This window comes from Onychostruthus taczanowskii, unplaced genomic scaffold (assembly GCF_017590055.1).
Source record: "Onychostruthus taczanowskii isolate IOZ18803 unplaced genomic scaffold, ASM1759005v1 scaffold44, whole genome shotgun sequence".
NCBI lineage: Eukaryota > Metazoa > Chordata > Aves > Passeriformes > Passeridae > Onychostruthus > Onychostruthus taczanowskii.
The window spans coordinates 168081-181790 of record NW_024501903.1 but is presented as its reverse complement, the minus strand read 5'-3'; the positions used below and the strand labels follow the sequence as shown (position 1 = coordinate 181790).

At 40.8% G+C, this 13710-nt stretch overlaps 1 protein-coding gene across 1 annotated transcript in view; it reads left to right on the top strand.

Annotated features, from left to right (window-relative positions):
• Window positions 1-908: 908 nt before the first annotated feature.
• Window positions 909-13710, top strand: part of CRACR2A (calcium release activated channel regulator 2A) — a 51811-nt gene continuing 39009 nt past the window's right edge. The window contains exons 1-2 of the mRNA XM_041414149.1: window positions 909-1028; window positions 10441-10679. Coding sequence (XP_041270083.1) covers window positions 10512-10679 — 168 coding nt within the window. The 5' untranslated portion in view covers window positions 909-1028; window positions 10441-10511. The remainder of the gene's footprint in view (window positions 1029-10440; window positions 10680-13710) is intronic.

Genomic DNA, 13710 nt, shown 5'->3' with positions numbered 1-13710 from the left:
AGGCTTATGTATGTGTCTGTATTTGGCAGACTACCTGCTGGTCTTCCTCACATTCCCCCTGCAGCTGCAAGATTTGCAGTGCCCAGAGCTCTGGGATTGTAGCTTACTTTAGGGAGATAAGCCTGAAGGGTTTCAGGCTGTTCAGGAAAGATGGATTAGGAAGGCAAGGAGGAGGGCTTCAACAGTGTGAAAAGGAGTGCCTTGGGTGCATGAAGCTCTGCCTTGGGACAGCTGTTGAACCCGAGGACAGTGTGGATAAGGACATGAGAACAGATGTCACAGACGTGTCTGCAACCAAATCATCTGGTCAGGAAGATCGAGGTGAAGCCTTCTTTGGACACTGTGCCCTAGAAGCTCTTCTGCAGTTGGGAGACCTTACAGTGATGGGAATTATGTGAAAGATTTTTCTCTTCTTTTGGGACTACTTGGAAAATCTGATCCCAGAAGCGGGTGTTTTTCAAAATTTACTTTGCACTAAGTGAAACGTTTGAATCAAATGTGAACCAATTCTGTCTCCCGCTGCCACCTTCTGCAAACAGAACTTGAAGAGTTTGAGATGACAAGGTGGGGAGATCCTAGTAGCTCCATTTGGACTGGTCACCGCCTTAGCACCTTGCTGTGGATGAGCGCTCTGGCGCCATTCCAAACCCTGCTGCCCTGACCCGCTTGGGTTTCCCGTACCCTTACCCTGGAAAACCATCACGCACGCAGTCCTGGCTGCAAGAGAGAGCAGGGAAGGCTCACCGCCCTCGCCTTCCCCCGGCTCTCTGATCTCGCCGAGGGCGAGGCGCTCCCGCCAAGGTGAGGCGAGACCGGGCGGGGCACCCGGGCTCCGGCTGCAGGTAGAGAGGGAGGGAGGGAGAGAGGCCAGGCCGGCCGTCCCGCCCCTGGGGCACAGCCCGCCTCGCCCGATTATGTCACCCGTGCTCAAAACAAAGTTAGGAAAGTGCTTTCAGCCTTTCCGCGGTCTCGCTTCCAGCGCGGGGAGCGCCGGCCGGGCCAGCTCGAGGGGCCGGTGCCTGCGGCAGGTGAGTGGGGCGGCACCGCGGCCCGGGGGAGCCGGGGCAGGCACGGCGAGGTCCGTGCCCGGCCGGACCGCTCTCCCGGCCGGGAGGCACCCGCGGCCGCCGCTTCGCCGTGCCCTGCAGAGAGAGCGAGCCCCGGTGTCCCCAGCGAGCCCCGCTCTGTCGCAAGCCGCGCTTCCTGCGAGGTGTCCGCGGGCGCGGGGCCCGGTGGGGCCCGGCACGGAACGCGCTGTGGCCCCGAGGGGAGCGGCGGCCCGAAGGGAAGGCGGGGGGCTGCCCTTGTCTCTCCCTCCGCTCGCTGCCAGGCTGGAAGGTGGCAGGAAGGCGGCTGGAAGCGGCCGCCGGCAGGCTGGAGCAGCCCCCGCAGCGCCGGCGGCGGGGCGAACGCCCTCAGGGCGATGGGGCCGGGGCTGGCACGGGGAGCCACAGCTCAGTGCCGGGCTGCCGCCGCCGTGACTCCTCCCACACGCCGAATGGCTCCCCGAGGTGCTGCCCAAAAGTGCCGGCCGTGGCTGTGCCGCCCTCCCGCCGTGCCCGGTGTAGCTTCGTGCCCAGAGAAATCCCTGGATGGCCTGGCCGCCGCAGGAGCTGCCCCGCTGGTTTTCGCTCCCCTGCAGATCCAGAAGATGTGTTTGTGGCTGGTGGCTGCCTTCAGGCCCACCAGATGCTTGTTGAAGAAGGCAGTGCTGTTCCTGGTGGTTGTAGAAATGATTCCTGTGCCCCCTTGCAATAGTTTGGTGTCACTCTTACTCTGCTGTAGCACTTATGTGATCTCCGATTTAATTTTTTGTCTTTCTTGATCGTGAAGGTTTATGATGATTGTAAATGACAGTTACAAAAGACACGTGCTGCTGGCAGGATAATAGATTTCTTAATATACACCAGCAGAACAGATTATTACTGCATGTAGTGAAACGTGGGTAGTGTCACAATAGGGAGAATGGTAAAATCCCTCTAGAACACATTGGCTAATTTAATGTGCTCTTCTGTTTTCTTAGTTGCAACTTTGTGGTTTTCAACAGTATTTTTCAGCTTAGTTTCGCTTTTCTTTTTGGAATAAGTAAATTATTCTGATGCATGGGTAAAAATGTATTGGTTTTCTGTGGGTTGTTCTAAGAACTCTGGTCCCCATATTTGAGCTTCAGTAATTGCACAGATCAAAAAGGAGCCATTACACCCACAGTGAAAATTAAATGTTGGTCTTCTCTAAACTAGAGCCTCATTTTTCATGAAATTGAGAGAAGAAATCAAAAGTCAGAGTCTGAAGTACAAAAAGGAAGATACCTTTCTGTGAATGGATTAAGTAGCAAATGAGATTTAGGGCAGTACTGCTTTACAGTCTCATGGTCTGCCAGCTCTCAGAGACTTAAGTTCACTGCTGCTGAAATGAATGAGATGTGTTTGGTTCCTTGTGAACTATCTCTGCCCCCACCACCACCCTTTCCTCTTATCTTGTGGTGGACTAGGAGATAACAGTAAAACAAGCTGAAATAAATGCATTAAAGAGCACTCTACAAGCTTTGTTTGTGGTTTCTTCATACCACAGGATGAATGTGCTGCTTCTAACAAGTCTCTTTTTTCTGCCACTTCTGTTCATTGACAAATGATATCCTATCATGATTTTTAGGTGGGTAAATGGAGGAGTAAAAAGTACAGTGGTCTTTCCTGATTCCCTCTCCACTCTTTGCTGATTTGCAGTCTAAATGTATCTGAACATATCGTCCCAACATGTAAGTTGGGAGCAACACATCTATAGGGTTTTATTTCTCATGTTAGAACATATAGATTTAGTCAGTTCAAGTTAAACCTGATGTAAAAATGTAATTGATTCCGCTGTTCATGACCTAATCCATGCAGAAGCACCAGGATGTCTGTGTTTGATTGAAACTGTGTTTGAAGATTTTGGGCCCATCTTATTCCTTAGTCTCACAGGGGGGTGTCAAGGAAAGTGAAGGGTCTTGCTGGGGAGCTTCCATGAACTGAAGAGCAGCATAAATGAAGTCAGGGATCCTGCACAATTGTAAAGATAACTTTCTGAGCAATTGGATCACAGAGAAAGGGGAAGTTGTATCTCTGTTCAAAAGCAGTGGTGAATTAAAATCCAATTGAGAATCTGTAATGATGCATTTTTAATTGCTTGCATAGTGAGACTTTTTTTTGTAGAGCTGAACAGGATGAAGTACACCAAGCCTCCTAATCAAACATAGATAAGTGGATTTGTTTACATGTTTCCAAGGCCTTGGAAGTGAGCTGTGTGGAGCAGATAGCATGAAGGTTATCTTGTTCTGCATATAGGAAAATATTACTATTTTAGTATCATATTTTACCATTACTTTTTGCAGTGGAAAACCAGTGGACTAGCAAACTAAATATTCTTGTGCTTTACTGACATGCTCTTGCCCCATAAAACCTGTCCCACTGACTCAAGTGAAGCTATTTTTCCCAGGGAAAGTTTGTAGTTTTAGAAATTCTGAACGTTTTGAAGACAATAATTTGTGCCAACCTGATTTCAAACTGAGTGCCAAATAACTAAGGAAACACTTGGAATATGCCTCTCTGTCTTCTAGTGGAATCTGCATTGATTTGGGTTCTCTAAGGTCCATGGCAGAGTAGACTGAAATTTTATACTAATGTTTTTTCCATGAAAAATGATTATTATTTGAAGAGAATATTTAATTTGCATTTCAAAATCCTCTGACTTAAGTTAAAGATGTAACATTCCTTGAAAAACTAGAAATAGAGAGTGTATTTTAGATTGCAAGCCAAATTATTATTGGTTTTCAGGCAGATAAAAGGTTTTGGTTTTTTTCAGAAATTACATTTTTAGCAAAGGCTTTTGGAGGAGGCAGAATATTTCAAGAGTTTTTTTTGTGAAAATGGTGTACTTTAAACATGTTCTTGTCAACCTGATTTCACCAGCTGAAAGTAGCTCCATTTAGCAGTGAGTCATTAGGAAAACCTGAAAGATAAGACAATTAAAATGGGTATACACTATTTGACTTAAACTTTTTCCAGATCTTTACTGCAGGGGGAGGGGGTTTCCAGTGCAAATAATTGGTCTACAAATGGAACAGCTCATGTGAACTGGCAATATCTCCTGCCAGAACGTTATGTTACACCACTTACTAATATAATGCTGTTATCAATATAGTTAATCGCATTTAATTTCAGTACTTGGAACAATGCAGCACAACAAATTGTGCTTAGAGGCTTTTTCCAACATAAATGATTATGTGATTCTTTGCAGTCTGATGGACTCAGCCCAGTTTTGACTCCACTACCTTTGGGAATGCGTTGCATGTGTTGTGAGATGCTCATTCTTAACAACACTTTTTACATCCCTGAATTAACAAATGATGTTTTAGAAATAAGTCATAGTAATGGTAGAATAGTTCTGCATAGTTCTGGAATAGTTCTATTGCAAGTTCTGAAAGTACTAATGTTTGTCCAGTTTATGTGAAGACATCCAAAAAACCTCATGCTACAGCCACAGATGTTAGCCAGAGTTTTAGCCCAAAACAGGTAACTGGCCAAGCTGTATTTGTGTGCAGTAACAATTTATTGGTAATTTAGAGAGATAAAGACAGACTTAGTGAGGAAAACACCCACTCAGATCCTCATGCACACTTGTACCACCATCCTGCTCAGGTGTTGCATAGGTCAGCAGGTTCTGAAGGCACAAGGTTTGTGCCACCAACGGGCAGGTGAGGAACAAGAGGTGGGGAAAGAGTTCTTCCTGGAACCAGTTTTCTGGGATAAGGTGGAAAGAGCAAAAGGAGGGAGAGGAGACAAGGGTCCTTAAGCCTGCATGGACTACAAGCAGGGTGCTCTCAGTTCTGTTGATCTTGTGATTATTCTGCAACAGTGATTTCCATGATGATGGCTGCCCCTAAATTCAGTGTCCCTTCTTAAGAAGTTTGCATTTTCAGGCAGCTCTTAGCTTTTGACTTCTTAAATACATTAAAAAGGAAGCATCCAAAGCAATGAAGCAAGAGAAAAAGATGTATTTCTGTTAAAATCATAACCTAGAGTAGCTTTACTTCTCAAGGATCCCAGCAGCACTTAGCAGATCCATTTTAGCTTAATCCTGCCTTTTTAGTATGGACCCTTAAGAACTGCTAAGATTTAGGCAATGAACATCCTGTTAGTTTTTCATCAGTGTTTTCATATTGAAAAGCAGGATGGTGAATAAATTAATATGCCAGCTTACCCTGGGCATCTGAATTTTAATGCATGGATAGTTTTATTTACTGCTGCCATAGAAGCCAGCAAGAAGCCAGGCAGGAGATCTTTTGTCTTCCTCTGGGGAAGCTGGCCTTTGGGAGAAGAAAATTTTCTTACAAGCTCAGTGAAAACTAGTTGCTTGGATGCAAATGTTAAAAATAAAAGTTTAATGAAAATATGTTCACCAGTCAGAGCTGGAATTCTGCATCACAGTGCACAGAATTGACATAGTTTGTTTCTTTCCCCAACATGTGTATTTGTGGATTCATCTAGGGACAAATGCCCAGTGGAGAGTAAGTGGTCTCTGTCCAAAGTCTTTGGCTGTCTGTTTTGGAATCCTTAATGCTTAATCACTTCAGGCATATTTTCTGCTTTTCTCCTGTTTCACAGTTAATATTGTTGAGACACTGCTTCAGATACATAATCTGGATTTTTATCCTTCTTCTTTAGCTTTAAGGTTTGTTTTGGTTCTTCTTTTCCTTAAACAGCAATCTTCAGAAAAGGAGAAATTTCATTTCTATGACTTTGGTGTATGTATGACAAACAATATCTTCTCCCAGGTCTTTTTCCTCCTTGAGTTCTGCTGAGCTCCCTTACCTTGAAATAAATTGTAAGTAATTTTTAAAGCCTTGTTGTGGTATAAATGAAGATTTAAGCTTGCAGATAGGAGAGTAGGTGGTCCTAATGGTTCCTTTAATCTTTAAAAGCTAATCAGGTCAGGCCGGAGAGTTTCTGTTAAGACAGAATCTAAACAGTCTGTCAAGACTGATTCTAAACAGTATTTGGTTCTCCCACACAAATCTATTTACACTAAAGGAATTTCTACATAACTTAGTTTTTCCCTTTACAGGCCAGTGGATGTAGGATTCTTCTTTTGTCTCTGCCTTTGCAACTCCCCTGAAATTATTTTCATGTCACATTCCTTTCAGACTATCTTCTTGTGGTCCCTCATGGGAACTCCAGCCTGCCTCAGATCTCTCCCTCTGGAGTTAAACTCCTCACACCCACTCCATGGTGTACAATCTCCTAAGATGAAAAGACATGAGAGATCATGTACATCATGAGAGAAGTGAATTCAGGCTCTGTGGAAGAGGCTTTGATGATACATTTCATCACAAGATTTTCTGACTTGCATGTTTGTACTTGAAAAGCCAAAACTGGAGGAATCAATGCCCCCTTTTTTTCATCCAGTTGTGTCTAGGTGTCCATATGGTTAGGCCAAGCTTTATAATGCTTCCATGAAAGCTTAAAGGTTAATTGTCATAGTCATAATTGAGAAAAAAGAGGTATTTTCTTGAGCATGCAACTTTGTATCTCTGCTAGTTGTTTTAAGTGTGGGACCTGAATTTTTATGTTGGATGGTCATAAAATCTTTTTTTAAATGGCTAGAAGTAACACTGAAGTCCACTGATCCAGTCATCTTTCTCAGGAGTGATCTCCTCTGCCATTATTCGCAGATTTGTGTTTGGTCTGTTCTTCCATGATGGCAGAACTGCACTGCCTTTGCTCAGTTCAGTGCCCCACCTTCTTTACCTTTGGGTGGGTTTTCATGTCCAGTTTGTCTGACATGTTTGCTTCTTGTAGATTGTATTATGTGCATAGGGAGCATTTTTCTCCAATCCTGTACCTAGAAAACTTCTATGTACTTGAGCTTGGTTATTGTGCTCTCTTTGGTCTTAGTCCCATTCTTCTGTCATTCCCTGTAGGTCCTGCTTTTTTTGATTCTTCCTTGATAGACCACTGGGGCTTAATTAAATTAAATAAACTATAACTTTCCAGTTGAAATTGAAAGGATTCTACAACAGAATTCACTGTCTAACTGGATGAATACTTGTTCAAAAGCAGGGCAGAGCAGTTGGGAACAGAATGACTTCCTTGTGGTGATGCATTTTAGCTTTAGGAGCTTTTCAGCACAGCGCTGAATAACTAACTCTGATAACTAACTCTGACACAAAGTTATTTCTGAAGAGGTCCCTGTTCATGTGTCAGGCATGCTACACTGCAGCTGTGGGTTATTTTAACATTTGGTTGTAGGAAATAAACATTTCTTGTAGAAAAAGTATGCAATCTATTTTTTATTTTGTAGTGTTTGTAAGATGTGTTCTCTCTCATAACAGTGCTTTGGATGAATCCAAGGTGACCTTGGTATTAAATAAGCTTACAATATTTTTCAGCTGATATGTTTTGAAGTGTGCTGCAGAAAATTTGTACCTGTAGACACATGCTAAGAAAAATATGTCACCTAAACCTAAAACCAGAAGACATATGAGGGCAGGCAAAACAGCTCTCTAGGTTTTTAACTATCATAGTTAGGGAGAACAAGGTTGTCACACATCATGACTTGTGAAATCTGTGGCTTAACATTGCTCTGTACTTCTAAAGTTTGGTGATTTGCAGTAGACCTGACTGGAAATGATGAAAATGCCTTTTGGAATATTAACAGTGACCTGCCTTTTGCAGATCCATCCAAAATTTGCCTCATGATTATTGGACAGCAACCTCTGAATCACGCATCTTTGTTTAGTGTTTGGAGCTAATCTTGTTTGCATCAGGTCATGCTATGACCTATTTTGCATAGTGAAGTGGGTTTATAGCTAAAAGAATGGAAATCAAAGGTCTTAATAGAATTGATTTTGTAAGCCATTCATTTTCTAAAGGAGATGGATGAGTGAATGGAACTACCTGTTTTTTGAAACTGGCTTTGAGGTAATTACTGAGTGCTGATTCAGTAATGTAGGACAAATTGCAGTTTTAATCTTTCATGTTATTACTAGCATTTGCAAAGTATCAGGACACTGTAGGAATTTTGATGAACTCTATTGGCTTTAGAAGCTGCCATAAGGATTAAGAATTTTTGCAGATGCTCAAATTTAATTTTCTGCTGTATTGAAGACGCTGTGTAGCAAGTTTTTATGATGTGTATAAAAGGAGGGGCAACTTATAAGAAGGTGAGGCTCTCATGATGCATGTAATTTCATTTTGTGTATGGAAATATTTAGAAAGCATGGTGATGTTTGCTGAATTGTACTGTTTGCTAACTGCAAACAACTTTATCAAAGTGTATATAGTGCCTTTTGTTTCGCCATTTTAAATCTGTTTTTGTATTTCTGTTCTTTCTCTTTCAATGGGCTATTTATTCCTTGCATAGTTTTTCTTTTTTCCTAAGGAAGTCTGATGGACTGTGCAGAGGCAGGCACTAGCAGCACTTATTATCTTGATTAGCTTGGCCTGTTCCTGAAGTTGTGGTCTTCTGAGAAATTGTTGAAATAAAAAAAAAAAAAAAAAGAAAAAACAAAAAAAAAGAAAAAACCCCACAAAAACCCAACATTTTGAGTCTGGGTCAGATCTTGTCAAGGCCATCTTTAAGCTGTGCTTGTCCCATTGATTTTTGGTGCTTTTACACCTGTTTTTAAATTAGTATCATTGCTAAGTTGAAGCTGATGCTCTGGTTTGTTACCTCATACACTGGTGTCAGCCAGGAGTGAGCTGTATTGAAGTAATGGGGGTTCAGGTGTGTAAAAGCAGTATGAAGTGAGAATTTTATCCAGACTATTACACCAGTGTAGTTTGATTGTGGCTTTCCATCTGATCTACTTGTGGGTGGCTATATACAGTGAGAGCAAGGATTCATCTGGCCCATATACTGTTTTTAAGACTGTTGGAAACATCATGGAAGGATTTAAGGAACAGGGCAATTATGGAGCAGTTTTTTACTTTGTGTATGTTTCCAGCTACTGAATGTTGGTCAGACTTTCTGAGCTAGAAATTTTCCTCATAAGAAATTACAGCTGTTCAGGCAGCTGTAATAGGCAAAAGCCCCTTGTTATGTGTGACCAGAATTCCCCGTGACAGCATTTTTGAGCCGTGTTAATTATCCAGGGCTGCTGACATGGGTGTTCTGGTAGGCTTTGGTGCCTCTTGGAGTGTGGAGTGTGGCTTGACCCAGCAGAGAGGTCTTGGGGCTCATAAGGCACCCCTGACAGCTGTACATTAAAATTCAAGAAAACCCATTCTGAAGGAGGAGTTTCCTACGGTATGATGCTGGGTGGTTTAGACATCTCTTGGCTTCTCTCAGAGTGTTTTTTCTTCTCCTGCTTGTAATACTGCTTAGGAAGATTCTGACAGGTTCTTTGGCCATATAGCCAAAGTTATTTCAGTTCTGGAAAGTATTTGGACAAGAGTCTTGGGATGATTGGAATGATAAAAGAGGGAGGGAGAGGAAAATCACCTATGTTTGCAGATTTTTCCACATGGTTTCAGAGAGGCTGAGTGATTTGCTCACCAAAACCTTAGTCTGTCTTGAGGTCAGTGTAAATTTACACTTACATGCAATTTGCAGTAAATTTACAATTACATGCAATTTGGGAAGTCCAGCTGCCTGGCCCATGGCTATCAGAAAAATCACTTTGCCATGGGAAGCTGTGTGAGTTCTGTGATGATGAACACATCTTAGAAGACGCTGTGTCCCAAGAGTGCCAGCTTTGAACTTAAGCATAGAGTAAAACAGGCTGAGTTGCTCTATGTAGTCAGAGCCTTTTCACCTTAAGAAGCTGCACAGACAAGCTAAGGTCTTGTTTTCTCTTATTCTACCTTCACATCCATGCAGTACTGAGGTCTTTGCTCTGCAGACAACATAAGTTTTGTATTTAAACAATTTTCTCTGGCTGTTGTGGAGTTGTTCCAGATTGTGCCAGTCATACTGGATCAGAATCAGGCTATATTCTCTTATATTAGTCAAATGCCTTAAAAAATTCTTTGTTCTGTTAAAAATTTTCAGGCAAATTTGTGTCTACTTTAGGCAGACCTACTTAGATAACAAGTACAAATTCAAGGCAAATATATGAACTCAAGTTGTAGTGACTTTAAGTTACTATTGCCTGTACCTGTATTTCTTATGTTTTCTTGTTCATGTTGATTGATTGTCTGTATTTCTTGTCAAACTGGCTGATTTTGCTTTGAGATTCCATTTCAGAGCTAGTTTTGTCTTCTCCTTCCCTCAGACTCCCCCTTCCTTTTTCATCATCCCATTTCCAATATCTTTAGTGCAGCCCATCAAGGGTAAGCGTTTTCAAAAAGCTTTTTCTTCTTCTAAGATTTGGTGCCTCATTAAAGAGATGGTTACTAAGAGATTGTGGAAAGCATCATTAAGAGGGTCTGATTTGCTTTTTTCCTTACTTTTTTCCATGCACAGGTTTCAGATCAGAATTTATGGGTAAATGGGATAGCAGCATCCCAGGATATTCCTGAGCTGAGATTGTAACCATGGAAAGAATAAAAGGAGACTACACCAGTCCTGTGCAACCAGGAGATGCAGAGAAGAGCAGGACTGGAGAACAAGACCCGGAACTAACTGTGCTGGGAAAAGCACAAGAGTTCTTTCAGATTTGTGATCTGGAAGGCAAAGGCTTCGTCACTCGTCAAGACATGCAGGTAAAACAAAGTTGATTATGTGAAATGCACCGTGAGAGAAGCTCCTAAAGACCTTAACGACTTGAGACTGATTAATTTAGAGTTAAAAATGTTAACACCCTCCTCATAACTTTAAAGAGATATGTGGGATTTAAAATAATATCTTTGAAGTCTTGCATAATGCTTGTATTTTTTTCTCACAGACAAAGCAACAAAAAAGTGGAAAATCAAAGTAAATTAAGTTTTAAAAAAAAGCCTCAGGAATTCAATTCTATTCTTGTTGAAAACATTGAAACACCATTAAATTCATTACTTTGTGATTTGCCACAGTGTCAGGGTGTATTCAGTCCACCAATTTTATCCTTTTTTTCAGCAAAATTGTGTAAATAAAGTCTTTCACTGTGGCTTCACTGTCAGAAAATGGTGAACTCTCAGCTGGATCACATGTATATGTAGGAAGTACAGAGGAACAGTGCTTTTAGCATTATTCAGTGTTGGCAGCAATCTTAGGAAATTGTGCTTAATTTGTTTGAGGGCCCAAAATCAGATTTGCTGAATATGCTGATGAGAAAAAGCAACTATATATAGCAAAAGCTCTTGAAAATGTGGGTATGGCACATTGCAGAAGTGATAAGATGATTTGAACCAGTATGTGGCAGAGAACAGGAATGTACTCATGCTTGACATGCAAAGCATAGTTTGTGTTAATCCATTTCTACTTCAGTACTTATGGGTGAAACAGAATTGGGGAGCAGGAGCAAAACAAATTCATCATGATCTACTAATAAAGAAAGCGTCTAACAGAAAATTTAGAAACTTTCCCTGTCCTCAGAAACAAAGATGTCTGTATGTATGAAAACACAGTTGAAACAACTTTAACTACTTACTTTGGAAAAGCAAAACCCTTCTAAGTAAACTGCCCAGTTTGCTGTCTCTCAAGAGCTTTCTTTGCAGTTGTGTGTTGCTGAGTTTTCTCATGACCTCTGTTAATTATGCAAAGTTGAAAAAAGAGAGGAATGCGGATGCTTGCTCTGCTGTAGGCTTTGCCAATCTACATAATCTCACTGGAGTAACTGAATTCAAAAAACCAAACATATTGCCAGTGGTAGTGTTTGATAAATCCAAAGCCACAGAGTTTAATGAGCTACAATTTTAGTGTCTTTCTAAAAACTGAATGGCATAGATTTTACCTAATGGAAAACCCGAATATTTAAATGTATGTATATGTATATAAAAAGTTTTAATACCTGTTTTTGCAAGGAATGTAAATTTATTTGATTCTGTTTGATTCTAGGTTTATGCTTAGAGTGCTGCTAAATTTAAACTTCAGGTTCTAAAACAGATGTTGCAAAAGATGCAGTAGAAATAGTGTTACAAAGAACAAATAAAGTTCTATTTCATTGTTCTATTTCATCATGTTTGTTTACTATATCTGAAAACTTCATCTATGTATGTAAGTGTATGCAAGTTCTTTAATACAGAAATAAAGGTGCTCAGGACATTTGAGATGGCGTTTCTTTATACTTGATTTTATTTCCTGCATTTTTCATGATGGTTGCTCCCTGTAAAAAAAACAAAATTCAATGAAATAAATCAGTATTTTCCTTAAAAGGTACTAAGTGTTGATGACTTTTGCATTGTGCTGTGTTTGGTAGGTCTGTACTGCTTATAATTCCTGAAGCTTTGCTTCAAATATAGGATGCTAATGCTAAGCTTTTTAATCTTTAGGCATGGGATACAAGGCATGATTTCAGCAGAGTGCTAAGTATCTGAAATTTAATTAATCTTGATAGAACAAATCTTGCAGTGTTTTTTCTCTTGTGTCTATAACAGTTACTACACTAAAGATTTACTCCTCCTTGATTATATGATGTTGTTTATTGTGAGAGGATGTTAATAGTTGGATTAAAAAAAAATTAATTCCATTTCCAAATATCAAATGTACTCAACCTTCAAACCAGCAAGAGGTTTTCTGAAATGGCAAGAAAGAAAATTCTACCTTTGACTTGAAACCCCAGTTTCATCTGTTGGTCCTTCAGGTTATAATGAATAATGAGAATTAGTGCTGTAAAATGTTTTGTTCTAATGTACATGGGAGGATTGGGTTCAGATGGTGCTCTTAGCTATTTGACCTCTGTCCTTGTATTTAGCTGAGTAAAAGCTTGGTGTTTTAGGAGAATTAAGCACAGCTGTCATGAAACCACAGAGCACATTTGGTGGCAGTGCAGATAGCTTCTTTTGAAGCTGCACTGGTATCTCTGAATATGTTTTATTTTGTTTTCTTTTATTTTAAAAATTTTAGGAGCCTCATATTGAAAGGGCCTATGTATTTTTACAGAAAGCTTGAAATGAGCAAATAAACAAAAACACAACTATGAGACCAATAACATTTTGCTTTCCTAGCCACAAACCACTTAAGAGGTTGGGAAAACATTTACTTAATCTTAGTGTGTCCTAGCTCATAAAAGTCTGCACATTATCTGGAGGGAATTTAATGGAGAAAAATGTTGATACATTCATTAGAATCTCCTATTTTCATACTTTTCCCCCCTCCCCCCCCAAGAAAATGCAAGTAATTGTGGTGTTTTCGACTGTAAATTTAGTGTAATTCTCACCAGAATTTGTATGTTGCATTAGGGCACTGCAGCTGAGGTTGGAGAAGCCCATATTTGTCAGTCAGGTTTGCAGCAAGACCCCCAGGCCATTGCACTGAATAGCAGCTGGGTCTGGGTTTTTGGCATGGTCAAATTGGGTGCTCCTTCAGCAGGTCCCAAAGATCTGGTGCCAAGAGTACAATTTCTGTTTTTCTGAACGTAAAAAGAGTAATTTGTTTGAAGCACCTCATCAGTGTGGTGTTGGCTGTAAGAATTTTACAGGAGAAGCTGATTATAAAAGGTTTCCCTTTAGATCTTAGAGATGGAAATCCAGACTTTGGGAAGATGGGTGTGTTTAAGTAAGAAGCTGAAGACGGGTGTATCGCTGATGAAATAAGTCATTTAAACTGAGTATACATCAAGTTTTCCTGGGTTTTATTTTTGGAAGCAGGCAGCAA